Genomic DNA, 24481 nt, shown 5'->3' on the forward strand with positions numbered 1-24481 from the left:
ACAGTCCATCATTACTTTAAAACATGAAGGTCAGTCAATCCGAAAAATTTCAAGAACTTTTACATTTCAGTCGCAAAGTGCAGTCGCAAAAACCATCAAGCGCTATGATGGAACTGGCTCTCATGAGGACCTCCACAGGAAAGAAAGACCCAGAGTTACCTCTGCTGCAGAGGAGTTAACTGCACCTCAGACTGCAGCCCAAATAAATGCTTCACAGAGTTCAAGTAACAGACTGTAAGCTGGGAGTCGGGAAGCAAGTTCAGGGAGTGCATCATTTAATAAATAATGGAACAAAACAAGAAACACGAACAACGCACAGACAGGAAACTGAAACAGAAACAATGACGCCTGGGGAAGGAACCAAAGAGAGTGACATATATAGTGCAGGTAATCAAGGAGATGATGGAGTCCAGGTGAGTCTGATGACGTGCAGGTGCGCGTAGCGAACGATGGTGACAGGTGTGCGCCATAACGAGCAGCCTGGTGACCTAGAGGCCGGAGAGGGAACACACGTGACAGTACCCCCTCCCCTCCCAGCCGCAGGACGCTGATCCAAAATGACGATCCCGGGGATCAGGAGCGGACCGGTCACCTCTGCTGAGGCGCGGGAAACCTGTCAGTCCGGCGGAAGCATGGTGACCTAGAGCGCCAGAGAGAGCATACGTGATGGTACCCCCCTCCCCGGCGCGTTCGGCTCCAGCCGCAGGACGCCAACCAAAGGGACGATCCCGGGGATCCGGAGCGGACCGGTCGCCTAGCTGAGGCGCAGAAACCTGACGACCCAGCTGAGGTGTGAGTGCCTGACGACCCACCTGAGACCTCCCCGGTTGCCTCAGTCGAGGCACGGGAACATGTTCACCAGCTGAGGCATGGGAGCCTATCGAGCCCGCTGAAGCATGGGAGCCTATCGAACCCGCTGAGGCATGGCAGCCTGTCGAGTCAGCTGAGGCATGGCTAGCTGTCGAGTCAGCTGAGGCATGGCTAGCTGTCGAGTCAGCTGAGGCATGGCTAGCTGTCGAGCCAGCTGAGGCATGGCTAGCTGTCGAGCCAGCTGAGGCATGGCTAGCTGTCGAGCCAGCTGAGGCATGGCTAGCTGTCGAGCCAGCTGAGGCATGGCTAGCTGTCGAGCCAGCTGAGGCATGGCAGCCTGTCGAGCCAGCTGAGGCATGGCTAGCTGTCGAGCCAGCTGAGGCATGGCAGCCTGTCGAGCCAGCTGAGGCATGGCTAGCTGTCGAGCCAGCTGAGGCATGGGAGCCTATCGATCCCGCTGAGGTATGGAAACCCGTCAAGCCAGCTGAGGCAGGGGAACCTGAAAAACCTGCTGAGGCCTCCCAGGTAGCTCCGGTTCGGACACCCGGACCCAACATCACCTCCAACACAAAAAAAAAATTTAACACCCCCTGATGCTTCCCTTTGGTGAGGCATCATTCTGTAATGTGTGCGCTGGTGGTTGGGAAGCAAGTTCAGGGAGTGCATCATTTAATAAACAAATGAACAAAACAAGAAACACAAACAACGCACAGACAGGAAACTGAAACAGAAACAATGACGCCTGGGGAAGGAACCAAAGAGAGTGACTTATATAGGGCAGGTAATCAAGGAGGTGATGGAGTCTAGGTGAGTCTGATGACGTGCAGGTGCGTGTAACGATGGTGAAAGAAACCACTACTAAAGGACACCAGTAAGAAGAAGTGTCTTTGTGAGATGCAGAGTGGGTGAACGGATGATCTCCGCATGTGTGGTTCCCACCGTGAAGCATGGAGTGGGAGGTGTGATGGTGTGGGGGTGCTTTACTGGTGACACTGGCAGTTATTTATTTAGAATTCCAGACACACTTAATCAGCATGGCAACCCCAGCATTCTGCAGCGATATGCCATCCCATCTGGTTTGCTCTTAGTGGGACTATCATTTGTTTTCCAACCTAACAAAATGTGGAAAAAGTCCAGGACTCTGAATACTTTCCAAAGGCACTGTATATCCTCCTAATATTGTACAATCTGTGTGTTGATTCATTGGCCTGGGCTATTGTTTGTTTGAATTCAAGACCAGATTGATCAGAATAGCCACTCATTTCGGTTATTTGTATGGTATTAAAAAATATTCAGCTAATGTCTTCTGTCATGTAAATGATGTAGAATTGCATGAAATGTGTTTTTAAAAAAGGCTTATTTTTTTGAGAATTTCATAAATAAAACCCCAGGGTTTATGATTTCTTAATCTGTCCCTGGGTGGGTGGGGTATGGGTTACATTTACAGCTCTCTTATGAAGCTACATAAGACTTTATAAGATCATGTAGAGTAGCATCTTTTTGTAATGGTTGGCCACTCAGTACTCTCTGTCTCCCTATGAGATTTACTCTACAGAAGCCTTGTTGTTGGCCACAGGAGTGAGCTACTCCTCAGCCTGACTGCTAATGGAGGGAAGCTTATGTAGCATGCTGTGGTAACTGGGGTCGGGCAGAGGAGATATCTCATTTAGACACTCACACCCCCCTCTCTCTCCTTCGCTACATCTCTCGCCATCACTCTCTCTCTCTCCGTCTATCTAGCTCTACCAAAGTACAGTATACCATATCTTTCCATATGTATTCCTCTTCCCCCCCTCTCTCTCTCCCTCTGGACACTATGGTTTTGTAGTGCCTAGCCTAGGGGAGGTTTTAGTATCTGCAGTTCTGCGTGTTTTAAACCTCCGGTGGGCGAGAGATTCTCATCACTGCAGTAATGTGTGTGTGTGTGTGTGTGTGTGTGTGTGTGTGTGTGTGTGTGTGTGTGTGTGTGTGTGTGTGTGTGTGTGTGTGTGTGTGTGTGTGTGTGTGTGTGTGTGTGTGTGTGTGTGTGTGTGTGTGTGTGTGTGTGTGTGTGTGTGTGTGTGCTAAACCATGATTACCAACACCTCCCACTGCCCCATTTTCAGAAAAAAGGGTCTAGGAGGAAGGGTGTTAGAGAATGATTTTCTACCACTATGACAAATATGCTATGACAGACTGTCTGATCAAATAGAATCAAATCCAATTGTATTTGTCCCATGCGCCGGATACAACAGGTGTAGACTTGACCATGAAATGCTTACTTCTCAACAATGCAGAGTTAAAATTACGAAACAAATTAGCAAATAAAAATAGAAAATAGTAACACAATACATAACAATGACGAGGCTATATACAAGGAGTACCGGTATGTGTGCAGAGGTATGAGGTAATCGAGGTAATATGTGCAGTAAATGTACTTCAGGCAGAGGTAAAAGTGACTATTCAATCAGGATAGATAATATACGGAGTAGCAGCGGCGTATGTGGACAGTGTGAAAGTGTCTGTGTGTGTGTGTGTCTGTGTCACTGTGCGTTGGAGTGTCAGTGTAAGTATGTATGAGTGTGTGGGTGGGTGGAGTCCAGTGAGTGTGCATAGAGTCAGTGTAAGAGAGTCAGTACAAAAAAAAAGGGCAATGCAAATAGTCTGTGTAGCCGTTTGATTAACTGTTCGGCAGTCTTATGGCTTGGGGGTAGAAGCTGTTCAGGTGCCTTTTGGTCCCAGATATGGCTCTTCGGTATCGCTTGGTGTGCGGTAGCAGAATGAACAGTCTATGGCTTGGGTGGCTGGGGTGGCTTTTTTTTCCGGGCCTTCTTCTGACACAGAGGTCCTGGATGGCATGGAGCTTGGCCCCTGTAGCGCCTTGCGATCGAGGGGGGTGTAGTTGCCACACCAAACAGTGATGCAGCTGCTCAAGATGCTCTCAAAGGTGCAGCTGTATAACTTTTTGAGGATCTGAGGGGCCCTGCCAATTCTTTTCAACCTCCTGAGGGGGAAGAGGCGCCTTCTTCGCAGCTGTGCTGGTGTGAAGGTACCATGTTAAGTCCTTAGTAATGTGGACACCAAGGAGCTTGAAGCTCTCGACCCGCTCCACCACAGCCCCGCCTTTGTGGATGGACCTGCTCCTCCATTTCCTGTAGTCCACGATCAGCACCTTTGTCTTGCTGACGCTGAGTGAGAGGTTGTTGGTCTCAGTCCACAGTGACAGGTCAGTGGCCTCCTCCCTGTAGGCTGTATTATCATCTTTGTGTCATCAGCAAACTTGATGATGGTGTTGGAGTCGTGCAGTTGTGGGTGAACAGGGAGTACAGGAGGGGACTAAGCACACACCCCTGAGGGGCCCCCGTGTTGAGGATCAGCATGTGTTGTTAGCTACCCTCAGTACCTGGGGGCGTCCTGTCAGAAAGTTGCAGAGGGAGATGTTCAGTCCCAGTGTCCCGAGCTTGGTGATTAGCTTGACCTGTAGTCAATGAACAGCATTCTCACATAGGTATTCCTCTTGTCCAGGTGGCAGAGTGCAGTGTGGAGTGCAATAGAGATTGTGTCATCTGTGGATCTATTGGGGCGGTATGCAAATTGGAGTGGGTCCAGGATGTCTGGGATGATGGTGTTGATGTTCTCCATGACGAGCCTTTCAATGCATTTCATGGTTACAGATGTGAGTGCTATGGGACAATAGTTCTTTAGGCAGGTTACCTGTGAGTTCTTATAACAGGGACAGTGGTCGTCTATAGACTGGGACAAGGAGATGTTGAAAATGTCTGTGAAGACACTTGCCAGCTGGTCTGCGCATGCTCTGAGAACGTGCCCTGGTATTCCAATTGTCCCAGCGACCTTGTGAGTGTTAACCTGTTTAAAAGTCTTACTTGCATCGGCCACGGAGAGCAAGATCACACAGTCATCCGGGACAGGAGGGGCTCTCATGCCTGGCTCAGTGTTGTTTGCCTCGATGCGAGCATAGAAGGCATTCAGCTCATCTGGCAGGTTTGCATCACTGGGCAATTTACGGCTGGGTTTCCTTTTGTAATCCGTAATAGTCTGCAAACCCTTCCACATCCAACGAGCGTCGGAGCCGGTGTAGTAGGATTGTATCTTAGTCCTATATTGACGTTGGAGGTCGTAGTGGCCTTTCTTGTAAGCATCCATGTCCGTGTCCTGTTTCTTGAAAGAGGTAGCTCTAGCCTTTAGGCCGGTGCGGACACTGCCTGCAATCCATGGCTTTTGGTTTGGGTACGTATGTACGGTCACTGTGGGGATGACGTCGTCGATGCACTTATTGCTGAAACCTGTGACTGATGTGGTGAACTCTTCAGTGTTATCGGATGAATCACGAAACATATTACAGTCTGTGCTAGTGAAGCTGTCTTGTAGCTTAGAGTCCGCTTTGTCAGACCACTTCTGCACTAGATTTGCCGAAGGGAGGGCGAGGGACGGTCTTGTATGCGTTTCTGTGGGTAGACCATAAGTGCTCCAGAGTGTTAGAGCCTCTTGTGGTGCAGGAGACGTGTTGGTAAAAGTGATGTAAAAAGTGATTCCCCCAGAGTGTTCCTTGTTGGGATGCAGAGGTCCCTGATGCAGCATTCAGGACGGCAAGCACCAAAACGTTCAATTGATACTATAGAGATTCAGATGCTTGTGTTATTAACTTGCACGCGACCGACGCCACTTGTTTGGTTCCACGAGACTAACGTGTTATGTGTGCAGACCGATTTCAATTGAACGTGGCCTAGCCCTAGTCCCTATGTGGCAACATAATATGCTATTAATGTGTGCATGTCGGCATGTGTTATCTGTAGCAGTAGGGGCTAAGTCGGGGGGGGGGGGGGGTTGTAGACAGATAGATATACAGTCTGATAGTAAAGACTGAGAGCATCATGTCGAGGCCCATTACCATAAAAGGGACATTATCATTTAAAGTGTTTCCCTAAATCTCTTTAGGCTCTTTTATGTCGACACTAGGAGGTAGAGAATTACCCCAGATGACAGTTAAATCGTACCTAAGTGGGGAAGGATCAGGGTTTACCCTAGGTTTGTTCTTAGGCGGGCTCATTTTCCATTGAAACTAAGTGAGATATTTATTTTAGATGAAGGTGATAGAGAGGTCCTAAACTCTGGTGCTGGGTTTGTTTCTGGGAAATACAGTATAGGTGTGTGTGTGTGTGTGTGTGTGTGTGTGTGTGTGTGTGTGTGTGTGTGTGTGTGTGTGTGTGTGTGTGTGTGTGTGTGTGTGTGTGTGTGTGTGTGTGTGTGTGTGTGTGTGTGTGTGTGTGTGTGTGCATGCCATATCCTGGCTGTAGCACCATGCATGCGTCGCTGTGCAAACACTAGGATTATAGCTGCTAGCCTCGTGACAGAACCCTAGGAGAAAAACATTGGTCGTAACCCGTCATTTCTCACTGAAATACTGCTGTCACACGCATACACACACACACACACACACTTTCAAGTCCGTGCAAAATGCACGTTTTTTTCTGGGTGATGGTGGCCGTGGCAATGGGTGCAGTCGGCTGGATTTGTGAGAATATTTTCGAGGCCATAATGTTTTTTATTTCGTTTTTTTGTGTGCAATTTTATAATTTTTTTAGCCAATTTCCTGCAATTCTCATAATTTCTCGATGGAGTCAAGATACATTTTTGCCGTTTAAAGTTAATTTCCTGCAATTGTACACATGTTTCCATGTAGGTGCTCTCACCTAGAGATAATTTCCAGGAATTTGACATATTCTGCCATGTAGCTGAGAGAACATTTTGCAGTTTTAAAGATCATTTTCTGCAATTCAATGCATTTTGCCACGGCTAATGCTGTCTTGTTTTTCTCCGACTTAATAACAAAATCAATACTGTTAAATGTATTGTTTTGGGAATTTTCTATTCCCCTGACTGTTTAGATTTCATTTTGGTGATTGTTAATTCTCAAAGATTATTAAAAAAGTGATAGGTCCATTATCTTTTCTACATACTTTATATTTGGTTGTAGTCATTTAAGTTTACACTGAAAGCATTTTTCAATCCAGAAAATGTATTTCAACCCCAAAAATGATATATCTAGATTTGTTTTATGCATCCCGAAACAACGCTTAGGCAGGCCACCCAAGGGTTTCTTTATTATTATTGTTTTTTTACCCCTAATTTTGATCCTGTCTCATCGCAACAACTCCCCAATGGGCTCAGGAGGCGAAGGTCAAGTCATGCGTCCTCCAAAACATGACCCGCCAAACCGTGCTTCTTAACACCTGCCCGCTTAACCCAGAAGCCAGCCGCACCAATGTGTCAGAGGAAACACTGTTCACCTGACGAGCAAGGTCAGCCTGCATGCCCCCGGCCCGCCACAAGGTGTGCCAAGTAAAGCCCCCTGGCCAAACCCTCCCCTTACCCGGACGACGCTGGGCCAATTGTGCGTCGCCCTATGGGACTCCCGATCACAGCCAGTTGTGATACAACCCGTGATCGAACCAGGGTCTGTAGGGGACTCCTCTAGCACTGGGATGCATTGCCTTAGACTGCTGCGCCACTCGGGAGGCCCTCTGCCCTAAGGGCAGAAAAATCGCTGAAATGTTCTAGTGTCCTATACATTTTTATTCTAACAGGCATTGGGTGAAAAATAACCAGCGGTAGCAGCCCACTGGGCACACACTGGTTGAATCAACGTGGTTTTCATGTCATTTCAATGAAATTACATTGAACCAACGTGGAATAGACTTTGAATTGAGGAGTGTGTGTGTCTGATGAAGTATGCATTGGTATAAATTATGACCAAGGTGCTCTCATATCGTGGCGGTAGGTACAGTAGGTTAGGTTTCTTCTATAATTTCTATAATATCTCCATTGCATGCACCTGTAATCGCATTTGCACTGTTGAGCAGACGTGTTTTTAGGATTTCCACACATGGGGAAAATCTTTTAGCAAGGTCTGCACATTTTTTTTGCCTTTGATAAACGCATTTCATGCAATTCGGTGTAATTTACATGATAGAATGATAGATGATAGATGATAGATACATGATAGAATAAATTAACAAAGTATTTTTTTAATACCACAAAAATGACCCAAATGAATGGCTACTCTGACAGTGACGAACTGAGATCAATAAAAACTACCTGGTCTTGAATGCAAACAATAGCTAAATCAAAAAAATATATTTTAAAAAGTCATATGCGCCAAATACTTGACATTTTAAGGACAGCCACACACTCTAGGAGCTCAGATGCAATAATTGAATAACCTAATATCTAACGTTTCGACAGACAAGCCGTCTTCATCAGGGTATAATGACAAACACTGCAGGGTGACTAGTGTATATAGTGTCAAAGGACACACACAGGTGTCTGTAATCATGGCCGGATGTGGCCTGATATCATTGGTTAATTCTCTGATGTAAAAAAAAAATATCATACCAAAAACATGAATGGATAGCATACGATCATAGTTACAATTTGGCTACATAGACCTACAAACGTTTGCAATAGCAAAATCACAATAATCACAAGAATGGCTCAAATCAAAGTCTATGTTGAGACCGAAGGGAGCAAGGGTCTTTAAATTAAAGATCCAGGCAGCCTCTCGTTTTAACAATAAATTGTCGAGGTCACCCCCCTCTCCTAGGGAGGGTGACCTGTTCAATGCCGATATAACGTAGGGAAGAAATCGAGTGGTTTGTTTCCAAAAAAGTGGGCCGCAACTGGGTAAGTCAAGTTTTTGCACCTAATGGTGCTACAATGCTCCGAGATTTGTACTTTTTAATTCGCGCTTTGTTTTACACACATAATTTTAACCACAAAGACAAGTTATAAATTTAAACTGCCTTAGTGGAGCACGTGATAACACCTTTAATTGGGATCTGTTTCCCTGTTTGGGGGTGTTTGAAGGATCTACATTTATAAGTGCCATTGCATTGAGCACAGCCATTACACTTGTAGTTTCCATCCAGTAGGGGCACAAATAGACGTTGTTCAGGGATATCTTGGGGTGGTAAATCAGAGTTTACCAATTGATCTCTGAGATTTCTGCCCCGGGAGAATACGACCAAGGGAGGGTCCGAAAACACATTACCGATACTGTCATCGGATCTTAGAATGTGCCAATGTTTGTGAACGATTCCCTTCATTTGTTCAGAGCACTTTAAATAGCGGGTAGTTAGAACGCAAGAATACTTATTTTTGCGCCAAATACAACTGGTGTAAACTATACTGGGAAATTCTTGCTTATGAGCCCTAAACAATGCAGTTTAAAGATACAAATAAAATAATAACACAAAAGGATAAAAATAAAATACACAAGAATGTAGCTACAGTGCATTTGGAAAATATTCAGACCCCTTCCCTTTTTCCACATTTTGTTACGTTACAGCCTATTCTAAAATAGATGAAATAAAAATAAGAAACCATCAATCTACACACTATACCCCATAATGACAAAGTGAAAACAGGTTTTTAGACATTTTTGCACATTTATTTAAAATAAAAAACCAGAAATACCTTGTTTACATAATTATTCAGACCCTTAATTATGAGACTCGAAATTTAGCTCAGGTGCATCCTGTTTGCACTGACCATCCTTGAGATGTTTCTACAATTTGATTGGAGTCCACCTGTAGTAAATTCAATTGATTGGACATGTTTCGGAAAGGCACACACCTGTCAGAGCAAAAACCAAGCCATGATCTCAAAGGAATTGTCCATAGAGCTCCGGGACAGGGTTATGTCGAGGCACCAAAACATTTCTGCAGCATTGAAGGTCCCCAAGAACAGTGGCCTCTATCATTCTTAAATTAAAGAAGTTTGGAACCAGCAAGACTCTTCCTAGAGCTGGCCACCTGGCCAAACTGAGCAATCGGGGGAGAAGGGCCTTAGTCAGGGAAGTGACCAAGAACCCGATGGTCACTGACAGAGCTCCAGAGTTCCTCTGTGGAGATGGGAGAACCTTCCAGAAGGACAACCATCTCTGCAGCACTACACCAATTAGGCCTTTTTGGTAGAGTGGCCAGACGGAAGCCACTCCTCAGTAAAAGGCACATGACAGCCCGCTTGGAGTTTGCCAAAATTCCCCTAAAGACTCTCAGACTCTGGTCTGATGAAACCAAGATTGAACTCTTTGGCCTGAATACCAAGCGTCTGTCATCGGATCTTTCGAATGCACCTGCAATGCATTTCAATTAGCAAATGTGCCTTTTTAAAAGTTAATTTGTGGAATTTCTTTCCCGTGTCATGACATTACTTTCATTAATCTGATGACTGTTATTTATCTAATCAACAAACTATGTTTAATTGTTACCCGATTAAATGAATCATGTAACAATTAACTCATTAGGATTTGGTGCACCACGAATAGCCCTGACACAGCCTGGAGGTGTGTTGGGTCATTGTCCTTTTGAAAAACAAATGATAGTCCCACTAAGCGCAAACCAGATGGGATGGCGTATTGCTGCAGAATGCTGTGGTAGTCATTCTGGTTATGTGTGCCTTGAATTCTAAATAAATCCCTGACAGTGTCACCAGCAAAGCACCCCCACACCATCACACCTCCCCATCCATGCTTCATGGTGGGAACCAAACATGCAGAGATCATCCTTTCACCTACTCTGCGTCTCATAAAGAACCAAAAATCGAAAGTTTGGGCTCACCAGACCAAAGGACAGATTTCAACAGTCTAATGTCCATTGCTCGTGTTTCTTGGCCCAAGCAAGTCTCATCTTATTATTGGAGTCCTTTATTTGTGGTTTCTTTGCAGCAATTCGACAATGAAGGCCTGATTCACGCAGTCTCCTGTGAACAGTTGTTGTTGAGATGTGTCTGTTACTTGAACTCTGTGAAACATTTATTTTGGCTGCAATCTGAGGTGCATTGAACTCTAAGGAACTTATCCTCTGCAGCAGAGGTAACTCTGGGTCTTCCTTTCCTGTGGCGGTCCTCATGAGAGCCAGCCAGACTGTCGTTTCTCTTTGCTTATTTGAGCTGTTCTTGCCATAATATGGACTTGGTCTTTTACCAAATAGGGCTGTCTTCTGTATACCACCCCTACCTTGTCACAACACAATTGATTGGCTCAAATGCATTAAGAAGGTGTCATGACTGTCCTGTGAGGATCCAGATGGGTCGGATCAGCTCTGCAGTGGCTGATTTTGGCCAGACTGTAACGATTCCAATAGTGGTGATGAAGGAGTCAGGCGCAGAGAGCAGGGTGGTTCGAAGCAAGTGGATATTTTAATATTCCAACAAGAATAACGAGACGTAAACGCCACACATAAAAGGGCGCGTCAAAAACAGTCCAAAACAAACAGGACAAAATCCACAATTGAACAGACACCACAAACAGAAAAACAACCCCGCACAAAAGTCGGCGGGCCAACTGGGTTTATATAGCCCACTAACCCTAAACACAAAACAGGTGCAACAAATTAGACAAAACTAAATGAAACAGAAAAGGGGATCGGTGACAGCTAGTAGGCCGGAGACGACGACCGCCGAGCGCCGCCCGAACGGGAAGAGGCACCATCTTCGGCAGGATTCGTAACACAGACCCCTCTCCCCCGCAGAGGGGGGAAAGGGTAGCTGGTGGGGAATTGACAGTTCACACCCTGTTGTAAATCAGCTATCTCCCTCTCCAAATTCACACAGGAATGTGCCTTTGTCTACGCAGACGTTTTCCCGCCGAAGCTCTACATGTTCTAAAGTCAATACTGGAACAATATTTCTAACATAGAATGTGGGGAATGGTGGGGAATGGTCAGAGGCGATCTAAAGAATAATAATGTCATTAAAAAAGTTATAAAGGAAATACTGTAACTAGAAAAGTATACACAATAGAGGTGTGCAAAGCTCTTATGAGACCTACCCAAAGGTGTTGCCAAAGTTGTTTCTAACAGGGGGGTGAAGACTTATCTAATCAAGGTATATTAGTGTTTAATTTTTCATTAATCTTTAAAAAATGTGTAACACAACAAAATGTGTCAAAAGTCAAGGGGTGTGAATACTTTCTGGCACTGTATATTTAGGCACACACTGTACTGTGCATAAACTCTCCCACATTGTAACGTATGCGCTTGGAGTCGGAAAGCAAGTGCAGGTGGTGACTTTAATAATAAACGGAACATGGAATAATATAACAAACACGAGTAGCATATAGACATGAAACACATAAACAATACTGACTGGGGAAGGAACTGGGAGTGCCAGATATAGGGGAGGTAATAAGTGAGGTAATGGAGTCCAGGTGTGCCTCATGACGATGTGCAGGTGCGCATAATGATTGATGCCAGGTGTGCGTACTGATGGATCCAGGACCGGTGGTTAGTATTCCGGAGACGTCGAGCGCCGGAGGGGAGGAGCGGGAGTAGGCGTGACACCCATGTATAATGTGGAGAGCTCATATGCTGTACACCTAATGACAGCGAGCAGAGAGGAATACATAAAAGCTCTGTCTCTGTGCTCTACGGCAGTGGTCTGGTCTCATAAACAATTAGTTACACCATGCAGCAGCAAGCAGCCAGCAGAATAGACCCTGAGGTGATGGAAAGCCCCCTGTATGCCTATCTCGTTCTCAATTCAATTCAAAGGGGCTTTATTGGCATGCGAAACGTGTTTACGTTGCCAAAGCAAGTGGGAAAAAACGAACGAAAAAACGACAAAAGCCAACAAAGCGAATTAAACAAAAGAAAGACAAAAACAATCGGACATTAAGAGTAAACATTACAGACAAAATGTTTGAAGAGAATAAGGACATTTAAAATATTATATTATTAGCTGTTAAAAATGTAGTATAACATTTCAAACGTTACACTTTTTCTCTCTTCCTTTCTCTCTCTCACCCCTGTGAGCCTCTCTCTCTCCCTCTCTTTCTCTCAACCCCTCCCCCTTCCACACTTTCTGCCTCTCTCGCTCTTTTCCTCCTCGGAGGGCCTTGCCTCCCGACCTGCCATTCAATCCCTCTCTCTCTCCTTTCTTTCATTTTCTCCCTCCTGTCGATGGAGGTATCGCTAGTGTCCATTCAGCCAGGTTATTAGTATTGATCAGATAGGACCGGGGGTGTTGCGGCTCGTTTTGCATCCCCCCTCAAACGGGTGTCCTCTGGACAGCTAGCCAGGATGTGGTCAGAACCCAGACAATGGTGGTGACAGGGCATCTGACGTGGAAATGATTTTTACTGAGTCTACTTGAGTCTCGTCTCATTTATTTTTCTCATGTTCTATTCCCCTCCCCGTCCCTCTATTCCCCTGTCTCCTCTCTTTCCACTCCTTTTCCTCCTCTCCCCCTCTCTTACTTCCACACCTGCCCATCTCTTCAGTCCTCCTCTCGTCCATTCTCATCTCTTCTCTTCATCCTATTTCTGTCTCCCCCTGTTCTTTTCTCCTGAGTTGGGCCTATCTGACAGGCTCTCTGCAGACTATCTCTGAGGAGAAGGCGATACAGTCAGGTGAAGACAGATGTTACAGTGACACACTACTGGATGGCTGGCAGGGGGAACCGTTGAGATAAGAAATAACAGCTTGATCATATTCCTGGTATTAAATCAGACTGTTTTGCCCATAGTTACGTTTGTTAGAAAGCATTAGTTAGAAACTCTGCATTAGTTAGAAACTCACATTTGAACTGAGCCCAGTTCAGTGGGATCTGTTTGACACTCCATTGGTTGTCATGGTGACAAATGATCTATCTCAGAAGGGAGAGAAAAGTGATGCCTAGCATGATGGATGTGTGTGTGTGTGTGTGTGTGTGTGTGTGTGTGTGTGTGTGTGTGTGTGTGTGTGTGTGTGTGTGTGTGTGTGTGTGTGTGTGTGTGTGTGTGTGTGTGTGTGTGTGTGTGTGTGTGTGTGTGTGTGTGTGTGTGTGTGTGTGTGTGTGTGTGCAGGAGAAGGGTGTCAGGTGGAGGCGAAGGGGAGAGAAAGGAGGAGGGGGGAAGAAAGGAACGAGGGAGGGCTGATGGAAGGATGATTATGTAGCTGGCCATCTGGACTGCAGTCAAAGAGCGCTGAAGCCAATTCACCAGAGAAAGTGTGTGTGTGTGTGTGTGTGTGTGTGTGTGTGTGTGTGTGTGTGTGTGTGTGTGTGTGTGTGTGTGTGTGTGTGCGCCCTGTCTTATGCATCTGTGTGTGGGCACATTGTGTCCCATTGTGTATTTCTCCCCATACCTTGATAGAATTAGCATGAACACACACATTGGCAATAACACAAAGCCCCAACGCAGTCGGACACAGTCACAGACGTCTTTCTTCCTAATCGTTTGTACACTAATAATTAGCCTGCTAACAAGTCGTTATTACCCCCTGTGCCCTGCCTCTCCCTGCTATCTGACTGCCTAATTGACGTTGCTGTATCTGAGAAGGAACCCTGTGCATAGTTATTAGAGCTATAATTACTATACACCTCACGGCACAGAGAAACACGGAGGATACCAGTGTTTTCTGTGCATAGCTATTAGAGCTGACACTACTACCTCCTACCTGCCCAGGCCTCTGGGGAAGGAGCGGAGGAGGGGGTAGCCCACTGTCTGTACCGTGGATATGATATATCATCATAATATGTGCCACTTGGTAGAGGCTTTTCCCAAAACGACTAACAGTACAGTGAGCGTGTACATTTTACCGTAGGTTGTGTATATGTTCCCTGCGGGAATTGAATCCGATGACCTTGGCCTTACCAACTGAACAACACAGGAATACATGTATGTGTGTCAACAGGCCATGTAGGAGCAATGAGCTGGCCAGGCTCCAGGTATTTTACATTTTAGTAATTTAGCAGATGCTCTTATCCAGAGTGACTTACAGGAGCAATTAGGTTTAAGTGCCTTGCTCAAGGGCACCTCAAAATATGTTTTACCAAGTCGGCTCGGGGATTCAAACCAGCGACATTTCAGGCTTAGTGACTGAAGGCCTACTGGATCATTTGTTTGTTTGCCAACACAGTTGACCTAATCTAGTGACCACCAGCCAGCTAGACTAGCGAAGAGAAACCATTAATCAAGAGGGATTGTAGTTTGAAGTGTGCTTGGGAGTCTCGCCACCATCTGTGGGTGTGGTGTGATGTGGTGTTTCTGAGGAGACTCCAAATGATTTTAGATGGTGAGAATGGTGTCATAACACTCAGCACTGCTTATGTGTAGTAGGTTTGTGTTAACCACATTGATCAAACCAAGGCATGATATACTGGGGTTCTGCAATCTATCTTCCATGTTGGTACCAGACATCCAACCTTCCATGGTTCTAATTCACATTCTCTGTGGAACTGTCTTATGAGACAAATGAAAATGACTTGCCATCAAAGTGACTTAACAATATCTCTTCTCCCTCTCCTTTCCCCTCTTTCCATCCCACCCTTCCCCCATTCCTAACCCTCCAGAGGATCTGTTGCCGTTTGGTTTCCCCAGCATCGACATGGGACCCCAGCTGAAGGTGGTGGAGAGGACCAGGACGGCCACCATGCTGTGTGCTGCCAGCGGCATCCCAGACCCAGAGATCTCCTGGTTCAAAGATTTCCTACCTGTAGAACCCAGGTCCAGCCTGGGACGCATCAAACAACTACGCTCAGGTGAGATGGAAGGGAGAGAGGGAAGGGAGGGAGAGAGGCCAGGCAGAGAGAGAGAGAGAAAGAAATGGGTGAGGAATACAGTAGTGATATGAATCACGGGATTCCTCATTATGTCTTTGGGGAGGTTTGTTCTTCGGGAAAAACTCTCAATGGACTACTACAGAGTAAGCTAGATCTGAACTGATGTACATAGCACACTCCTTGAAGCCCTCTTCATGTTCAATGTCATTTTATATATGTTTCTGGAGAGACCAGACGTATTATCTATGCATGTCTGGCAAACAGTGCATTCGGAAAGTATTCAGACCCCTTAACTTTTTCCATATTTTGTTACGTTACAGCCTTATTCTAAAATGCATTAAATCGATTTTTTCCCTCATCAATCTACACACAATACCTCATAATGACAAAGCAAAAACAGTTTTTTGGAAATTATTGCAAATGTATTAAAAGTAAAAAACTGAAATATCAAATTTACATAAGTATTCAGACTCATTACTCAGTACTTTGCTGAAGCACCTTTGGCAGTGATTACAGCCTTGAGTCTTCGTGGGTATGACGCTACAAGGTTGGCACACCTGTATTTTGGGAGATTCTCCCATTCTTCTCTGTAGATCATCTCAAGCTCTGTCAGGTTGGATGGGGAGCGTCGCTGCACAACTATTTTCAGGTCTCTCCAGAGGTGTTCGATCGGGTTCAAGTCCAGGCTCTGGCTGGGCCACTCAAGGACATTCAGAGACTTGTCCCGAAGCCACTCCTGTGTTGTCTTGGCTCTGTGCTTAGGGTCGATGTCCTGTTGGAAGGTGAACCTTCGCCTCAGTCTGAGGTCCTGAGCACTCTGGAGCAGGTTTTCATCAAGGATCTCTCTGTACTTAGCTCAGTTCATATTTCCGTCGATCCTGACTAGTCTCCCAGTCCCTGGCACTGAAAAACATCCCCACAGCATGATGCTGCTACCACCGTGCTTTATCGTAGGGATGGTACCAGGTTTCCTCCAGACGTGACGCTTGGCATTCAGGCCAAAGAGTTCAATCTTGGTTTCATCAGACCAGACAATCTTGTTTTTCATGGTCTGAGAGTTCTTTAGGTGCCTTTTGGCAAACTCCAAGTGGGCTGTCATGTGTCTTTTACTGAGGAGTGGCTTCTGTCTGGCCACTCTACCATAAAGGCCTGATTGGTGTAGTGCCACAGAGATAGTTGTCCTTCTGTAAGGTTCTCCCATTTCCACAGAGGAACTCTAGAGCTCTGTCAGAGTGACCATCAGGTTCTTGGTCACCTCCCTGACCAAGGCCCTTCTCCCTCGATTGCTCAGTTTTGCCGGGCGGCATCTCTAGGATGAGACTTGCTGGTACCAAACTTCTTCCATTTAAGAATGATGGAGGCCACTGTGTTCCTGGGGACCTTCAATGCTGCAGACATATTTTTGGTAACCTTCCCCAGGTCTGTGCCTTGACACAATCCTATCTCCGCGCTCTAATTACAATTCCTTCGACCTCATGACCTTGTTTTTGCTCTGACATGCCCTTTCAACTGTGAGACTTTATGTAGACAGGTGTGTGCCTTTCCGAGTCATGTCCAATCAATTGAATTTACCACAGGTGGACTCCAGTCATGTTGTGGAAACATCTCAAGGATGATCAATGGAAACAGGATGCACCTGAGCTCAATTTCAAGTCTCATAGCAAAGGGTCTGAAAACTTATGTAAATAAGGTATTTCTGTTATTTGTTTATAATACATTTGCAAAAATGTCTAAAAACCTGTATTTGCTTTGTCGTTATGGGGTATTGTGTGTAGATTTATGATGAAAAAAGTAATTTAATACATTGTAGAATAAGGCTGTAACGTAACAACATGTGGAAAAAGGGAAGGGGTCTGAATACTTTCCGGAGACACATGAGAGAAAGGAGGAGGGAAGGTGACAGGACAAAAAGGGATTCTTTAGTTTTCTACATTCAGTTCCCCTGTCCTGCCATTTTTATGTCAAGCTGGTTTGACTGTGGTCTTTCAGTTTGTCATACTTCCCGATCTTTCCATTCTGCCTTTTTGTGTTTGTTTGTTTTGTGTCATTTTTTACTCTGCAAAGGGATACTATGGTATGAATAACCCTAGTGTCTGCAGAGAAAGATATGTACACATACACGTATATGACTTATACAAAAAGGCTATTAAACACTAATCCGAGTATTTTTGCCATAAAGAACATGATGTAGGAGAAATTATATATGCCAGATTGGTAGACCCAGAACAATATTTAATCATACACACAGAACTATGGGTAGTGTAGTACAGCATTATGCACATGTAACCAGAGTGTAAAGCAAGGTAATTCCACATGGAGAACATGGTAATTCCACATGGAGAACATGGTAATTCCACATGGAGAACATGGTAATTCCACATGGAGAACATGGTAATAACACATCCCTCACCTGCTTCTTGTGTCCTTTTTGTTTTTCTCCATAATCGTCAACAGCCCTCAGTAAGTATTACTGTAACCATAGCCATGCCCATACCTTTTTATTGTATGTCTCTTAGACTACTTACGGTCACTACACCGTTAAAGCAGTCTTTCCCAAATGGTGGATCAGGACCCACTGATGTGTCACAGTCAGTCCTTTTGGGGTCACAGAAACTGACTAGAGACGGCTGTGATTAGAAACATGGTTTTGTTGGTTTAATGGGTCAAAAAGTAAACAACTTTGAGAACCTCTGCATTATAGTCCCTTGAAGACACTGAAGATCCCTCTCTGCTTCTCTACGGCCCCTCTCTCATTCCCTGATCCCTCTCTTCCCTCCAGTGTCTACACACACACACACACACACACATCCATCCATTCATCATCTCCTAAGGAGGTGTAGTGAGGCATCTGGTCCAAGAGTCAAAGTTTGTCAAGAGTCTTCATAACTCAAAAGTGGTGTACATTTTCGACAACCATCTGTTGTGTAGGTCCTGCCATACGCATTAGGAGAACTCTGCAGGCCAATCCTCCTCATTCATTTGGGTTTGAGGCCTACAGAATTGCCCCTAATGTACGAAGTGAGATCCACACAACATATGGTGTGCAATATGGACTCAGTTTGACATTAGACCACTTTTGACATGTGAAATTACCAAACAAACTTTGGTTTAGGGGTGAACCTTTAAGTTTTTCTCGGATTAGTGATGATGGACAGACATCTCTCCTATTCAATTTTGGGCATGGGAGAGGGACACTGAAAGCACATGATCAACTCTATAAAATCTGGAGACCACCTCCAACTTCACTTTAGATTAGGAGTAGCTAAATCTTTGTAACCACGCAGCTTAGCTTAGTGAACACGTGGAGTAGTCAAATAATCATATTCAGGGCTTGTCTACCCTAGTTTCCTGTATAGCTTACCATTCTTAACCACTCCCATTTATGTTGTTATCTGTCTCTGTGCGTTTCTTTCAATCTGTGTGTGTGTGTGTGTGTGTGTGTGTGCGTGCGTGCGTGCGTGCGTGCGTGCGTCTCTGTGCGTATCTCTGTGCGTATCTGTGCGTATCTGTCTCTGTGCGTTTCTTTCAATCTGTGAGTGTGTGTGTGTGTGCGTGTGTGCGTGCGTGCGTGCGTGCGTGCGTGCGTGCGTGCGTGCGTGCGTGTGTGTGAAAATGTTTTGTTAAAAATGCTAATCTTGTATGCTAAAAATGTATCCTCTTTGCAATAAGGAATTGAGACCAAAAGCTCAAGAGAAGTTTCAAGTGCTTAATACCAAGGATACAGTCAGCTGAGTGCATACATTTAGAAAGTTCACAACACATTTTATACTCTTCCCATGTAGGTGTCAACTGCCCAGCTATACATCTTTGTTTAGCCCGTCCATCTTCGGTTCTGGGCCTGACCCTGCTCTCTGATCCTAGGCAATTTCCTCTTATCTGATTAGGTCAAACTTTCTAAATGAGCAAACACACAGTTTCATGACCCGAACTCCATTAATACTCCCAGTAATCATTCACTAAACAGGATACAAACTAACTACAGTTTAACATGAAACATGTTACATTTTGACAGAATCCATCAGTTGGTTTCCATCTGTGTGAGTCTATGAGTGTGTGTGTCTGCGTCTCAGGATCTGTTGTTTCAAAGCGAGTGCTGTAGAGTACTCTCTATCTTCCTCCCTTTCTCCTTCTTTTTTTCTCTTTCCCCTGCTCTCCTGCTTGGTTGTTGCACAGATAAGTTATGCCTGTTTTGCGCCGAGCTCTGCTTTGTTCCATGGGGACGGGAGAGCGAGGAGAGAGAACGAGAGAGGGAAAGGGAGAGGGAGGAGGGACGTGAGAGAGAGTTCTGCCTCGTTTGCCTTTCATGTGTCTGCAGGAGAGAGAAGCAAAGAGGTCAGCTGCAGCTAGCAGAGCGGCGAGAGAGCGGGCTCAATAAACACAAACACACGCAGGAATGTACGCAGGAACGTACACACATACATTCCCTAACAAGACAACTCCCCATAGTTTCCAGATTGTTACTGTAACTTCAGCCTCTCTAGATTAGTTGTTGTCGAGGTGTAGATACACTACTCCTGTGGAGGAGTCTCTCTCTCTCTCTCTCTCTCTCTCTCTCTCCCTTTCTCTCTCCCTCTCGGTCTCTCTCTCTCTATCTCTCTCTCTCATGTCTCTCTCTCTCTCTCTCTCTCAATTCAATTCAATTCAATTCAATTTGCTTTATTGGCATGACGTAACAATGTACATATTGCCAAAGCTTACTTTGGATATTTACAATATAAAAATAAATAAAAATGAGAATCAAAATTGTCAACGGAACAATAGTAATAACAATATACATAGATATATATATCTCTACATTCTCTTCTGTCTCTGCTGCTAAAGCCAATTTCTACCACTCTAAATTCCAAGCATCTGCCTCTAACCCTAGGAAGCTCTTTGCCACCTTCTCCTCCCTCCTGAATCCTCCTCCCCCTCCTCCCCCCTCCTCCCTCTCTGCTGATGACTTTGTCAACCATTTTGAAAAGAAGGTCGACGACATCCGATCCTCGTTTGCTAAGTCAAACGACACCGCTGGTTCTGCTCACACTGCCCTACCCTGTGCTTTGACCTCTTTCTCCCCTCTCTCTCCAGATGAAATCTCGCGTCTTGTGACGGCCGGCCGCCCAACAACCTGCCCGCTTGACCCTATCCCCTCCTCTCTTCTCCAGACCATTTCCGGAGACCTTCTCCCTTACCTCACCTCGCTCATCAACTCATCCTTGACCGCTGGCTACGTCCCTTCCGTCTTCAAGAGAGCGAGAGTTGCACCCCTTCTGAAAAAACCTACACTCGATCCCTCCGATGTCAACAACTACAGACCAGTATCCCTTCTTTCTTTTCTCTCCAAAACTCTTGAACGTGCCGTCCTTGGCCAGCTCTCCTGCTATCTCTCTCAGAATGACCTTCTTGATCCAAATCAGTCAGGTTTCAAGACTAGTCATTCAACTGAGACTGCTCTTCTCTGTGTCACGGAGGCGCTCCGCACTGCTAAAGCTAACTCTCTCTCCTCTGCTCTCATCCTTCTAGACCTATCGGCTGCCTTTGATACTGTGAACCATCAGATCCTCCTCTCCACCCTCTCCGAGCTGGGCATCTCCGGCGCGGCCCACGCTTGGATTGCGTCCTACCTGACAGGTCGCTCCTACCAGGTGGCGTGGCGAGAATCTGTCTCCGCACCACGTGCTCTCACCACTGGTGTCCCCCAGGGCTCTGTTCTAGGCCCTCTCCTATTCTCGCTATACACCAAGTCACTTGGCTCTGTCATATCCTCACATGGTCTCTCCTATCATTGCTATGCAGACGACACACAATTAATCTTCTCCTTTCCCCCCTCTGATAACCAGGTGGTGAATCGCATCTCTGCATGTCTGGCAGACATATCAGTGTGGATGACGGATCACCACCTCAAGCTGAACCTCGGCAAGACGGAGCTGCTCTTCCTCCCGGGGAAGGACTGCCCGTTCCATGATCTCGCCATCACGGTTGACAACTCCATTGTGTCCTCCTCCCAGAGTGCTAAGAACCTTGGCGTGATCCTGGACAACACCCTGTCGTTCTCAACTAACATCAAGGCGGTGACCCGTTCCTGTAGGTTCATGCTCTACAACATTCGCAGAGTACGACCCTGCCTCACGCAGGAAGCGGCGCAGGTCCTAATCCAGGCACTTGTCATCTCCCGTCTGGATTACTGCAACTCGCTGTTGGCTGGGCTCCCTGCCTGTGCCATTAAACCCCTACAACTCATCCAGAACGCCGCAGCCCGTCTGGTGTTCAACTTTCCCAAGTTCTCTCATGTCACCCCGCTCCTCCGCTCTCTCCACTGGCTTCCAGTTGAAGCTCGCATCCGCTACAAGACCATGGTGCTTGCCTACGGAGCTGTGAGGGGAACGGCACCCCCGTACCTTCAGGCTCTGATCAGGCCCTACACCCAAACAAGGGCACTGCGTTCATCCACCTCTGGCCTGCTCGCCTCCCTACCTCTGAGGAAGTACAGTTCCCGCTCAGCCCAGTCAAAACTGTTCGCTGCTCTGGCACCCCAATGGTGGAACAAACTCCCTCACGACGCCAGGTCAGCGGAGTCAATCACCACCTTCCGGAGACACCTGAAACCCCACCTCTTTAAGGAATACCTAGGATAGGATAAAGTAATCCTTCTAACCCCCCCCCCCCCCTTAAAAGAGTTAGATGCACTATTGTAAAGTGGTTGTTCCACTGGATATCATAAGGTGAATGCACCAATTTGTAAGTCGCTCTGGATAAGAGCGTCTGCTAAATGACTTAAATGTAAATGTAAATGTAAATATACAAAGAGTCAAAATAACCATACATTCAACAATAACAATAAGCATACAGTAGAGGACATGTGCAGGTTGATTGGTCTGTCAGACACTGTCCCTCAACTTATGGCAGGCAGCAATGTAGTGCGCTGCCAACCCACAGCTCTCTGCGTCCTCCCCTAACAGGACGGGTAGCCTATCCTCATCAGAGAGGTCTTTGAAACCTTGAATATGGGTTTCAAATTTGGGAAAATGACACTCTAATTGTTTTATATTTTTGACATTTTGTCAGGAAATGCAGCTCTGTCTCAGGTTCTGCTGTTGTGCAGTGGTTGCACAGCCTTTCCTCTACAGGGAGCCAGGTTTTCCTGTGTCTACCCTTCTCAATGGCAAGGCTGTGCTCACTGAGCCTTTACGTTGTCAAGGTTTTTCTAAGGTTTTGATCAGTAACCATGGTCAAATATTTAGCCTCAGTGTACTGTCGATTTAGGGCCAGATAGCACTGCATTTTGCTTTGTGTTTGTGCTTGTGTTTCCCAATAAGCAATGTAGTTTTGTTTTGACTGTGTTGTAATTTGGTTTATTCTGATTGATTGGATGTTCTGGTCCTGAGGCTTCAGTGTGTTAGTAGAACAGGTTTGTGAACTCAGCCCCAGGACCAGCTGGATGAGGGGACTCTTTTCTTTGCTCAGCTCTTGGCATTGCAGGGCTTGGTAGTGATATGAGAGGGGGTCACTGTATTTTAGATGTTTCCAAAACTTAATTGCTCTTTTTTGAGTTTTTATTATTAGTGGATATTGGCCTAATTCTGCCCTGCATGCATTGTTTGTAGTTTTCCTCTGGACATGTAGGATAATCTTACAGAACTATGCATGCAGGGTTTCAATGGGGTGTTTGTCCCATTTGATGAAATCTTGTTTTGCATGTGGACCCAACACCTCGCTGCCATAAAGTGCAATTGGTTCAATGACATATTCAATTAGTTTTAGCCAAATTTTAATAGGTATTTCAATTTGAATTAGCTTTTTAAATGGGTAGAATGCCCTGCGTGCTTTCTCTCTCAGTTCATTCACTGCCTCATTAAGGTGTCCAGTTGAGCTTATTTTTAAACCTAAGTAATTGTAGTGTGTACAGTACTCTATATATTTTGTACCAATTGAGAACTTTGGTCTAATTCCTGAGATCTGGATCTTCTCTGGAAAATCATTATTTTAGTCTTTTTGGGGTTTTACTGCTCTAGCAGGTCCAGGCTCTGCTGTAGGCCATGTGCTGTGGGTGACAGCAGGCATAGGTCATCTGCGAAGAGTAGGCATTTAACTTCTGAATTGTGGAGACTAACACCAGGGGCTGAGGATTTTTCTAGAATAGTGGCCAATTCGTTAATGTAAATATTGAAGAGTGCAGGGCTCAGATTGCAACCCTGGCAAAGGCCCCGCCCCTGGTTAAAGAATTCTGTTATTACCTTGCCAATTTTAATGCTGCACGTATTGCCAGTATACATTGATTTAATTATGTCATATGTTTTACCCCCTACACCACTTTCAATAACTTTGTAGAACAGTCCTGTATGCCAAATAGAATCAAATGCTTTTTGGAAGTCGATAAAGCAAGCGTATATTTTGGTATTATTTTGGTGGACATGTTTATCTATCAGGGTGTGTAGGGTGTAAATATGATCAGTTGTGCGATGTTTTGGTATAAATCCAATTTGGCTTTTACTCAAGACATTGTGCTTATTAAGGAAGTTTAGAACTCTTACATTGATAATACTACAGAAAACCTTCCCCAGGTTACTGTTCACACAAATGCCTCTGTAATTGTTAGGGTCAAATTTGTCTCCGTTCTTAAAGATTGGGGTTATGAGTCCTTGATTCCAGATGTCAGGGAAATAACCTACACTCAGGATCAAATTAAACAGTTTTAATATAGCCAATTTAAATTTTGCACTAGTGAGTTTGAGCATCTCATTTAGGATGCCATCAGGTCCGCATGCTTTTTGAAATTTGAGAGCCTGAAGTTTCTTATAGAGCTCCTGATCAGTAATTGGGGAGTCCAGTGGATTTTGAATGTCCTTTATAGCTTTTTATAATCCATTCAACTTCTCATGAATTTGGCGTTGTTCTGCGTTTGTGTCAATTTGAACGGTGTTGTAGAGTGTTTTAAAATGGGTTGTCCATATGTCACCATTTTGTATCGCTAATTCCTCTTGTTTAGATTTTTTTAGTTTTTTCCAATTTTGCCAGAAGTTGTGTGTGTTTATGGACTCCTCAATTAGTGTCAGCTGCTTGCTGTTGTACTGTGCTTTTTTGGTTCTGAGGGTACGTTTATAGAGTTTTAAAGTCTCACAGTAATGAAGGCGTAATTCACCATTATTTGGGT

The 24481-nt window shown here is 45.3% G+C and overlaps 1 protein-coding gene across 7 annotated transcripts in view; it reads left to right on the top strand.

Moving 5' to 3' along the window:
* Window positions 1-24481, top strand: part of LOC139560235 (receptor-type tyrosine-protein phosphatase S-like) — a 108810-nt gene that overhangs the window by 30933 nt on the left and 53396 nt on the right. For all 7 annotated transcript variants that reach the window (XM_071376821.1, XM_071376817.1, XM_071376818.1 and 4 more), the window contains exon 6: window positions 15139-15327. In XM_071376821.1, coding sequence (XP_071232922.1) covers window positions 15139-15327 — 189 coding nt within the window. The remainder of the gene's footprint in view (window positions 1-15138; window positions 15328-24481) is intronic.

This window comes from Salvelinus alpinus, chromosome 30 (genome assembly GCF_045679555.1).
Source record: "Salvelinus alpinus chromosome 30, SLU_Salpinus.1, whole genome shotgun sequence".
NCBI classification, from domain to species: domain Eukaryota; kingdom Metazoa; phylum Chordata; class Actinopteri; order Salmoniformes; family Salmonidae; genus Salvelinus; species Salvelinus alpinus.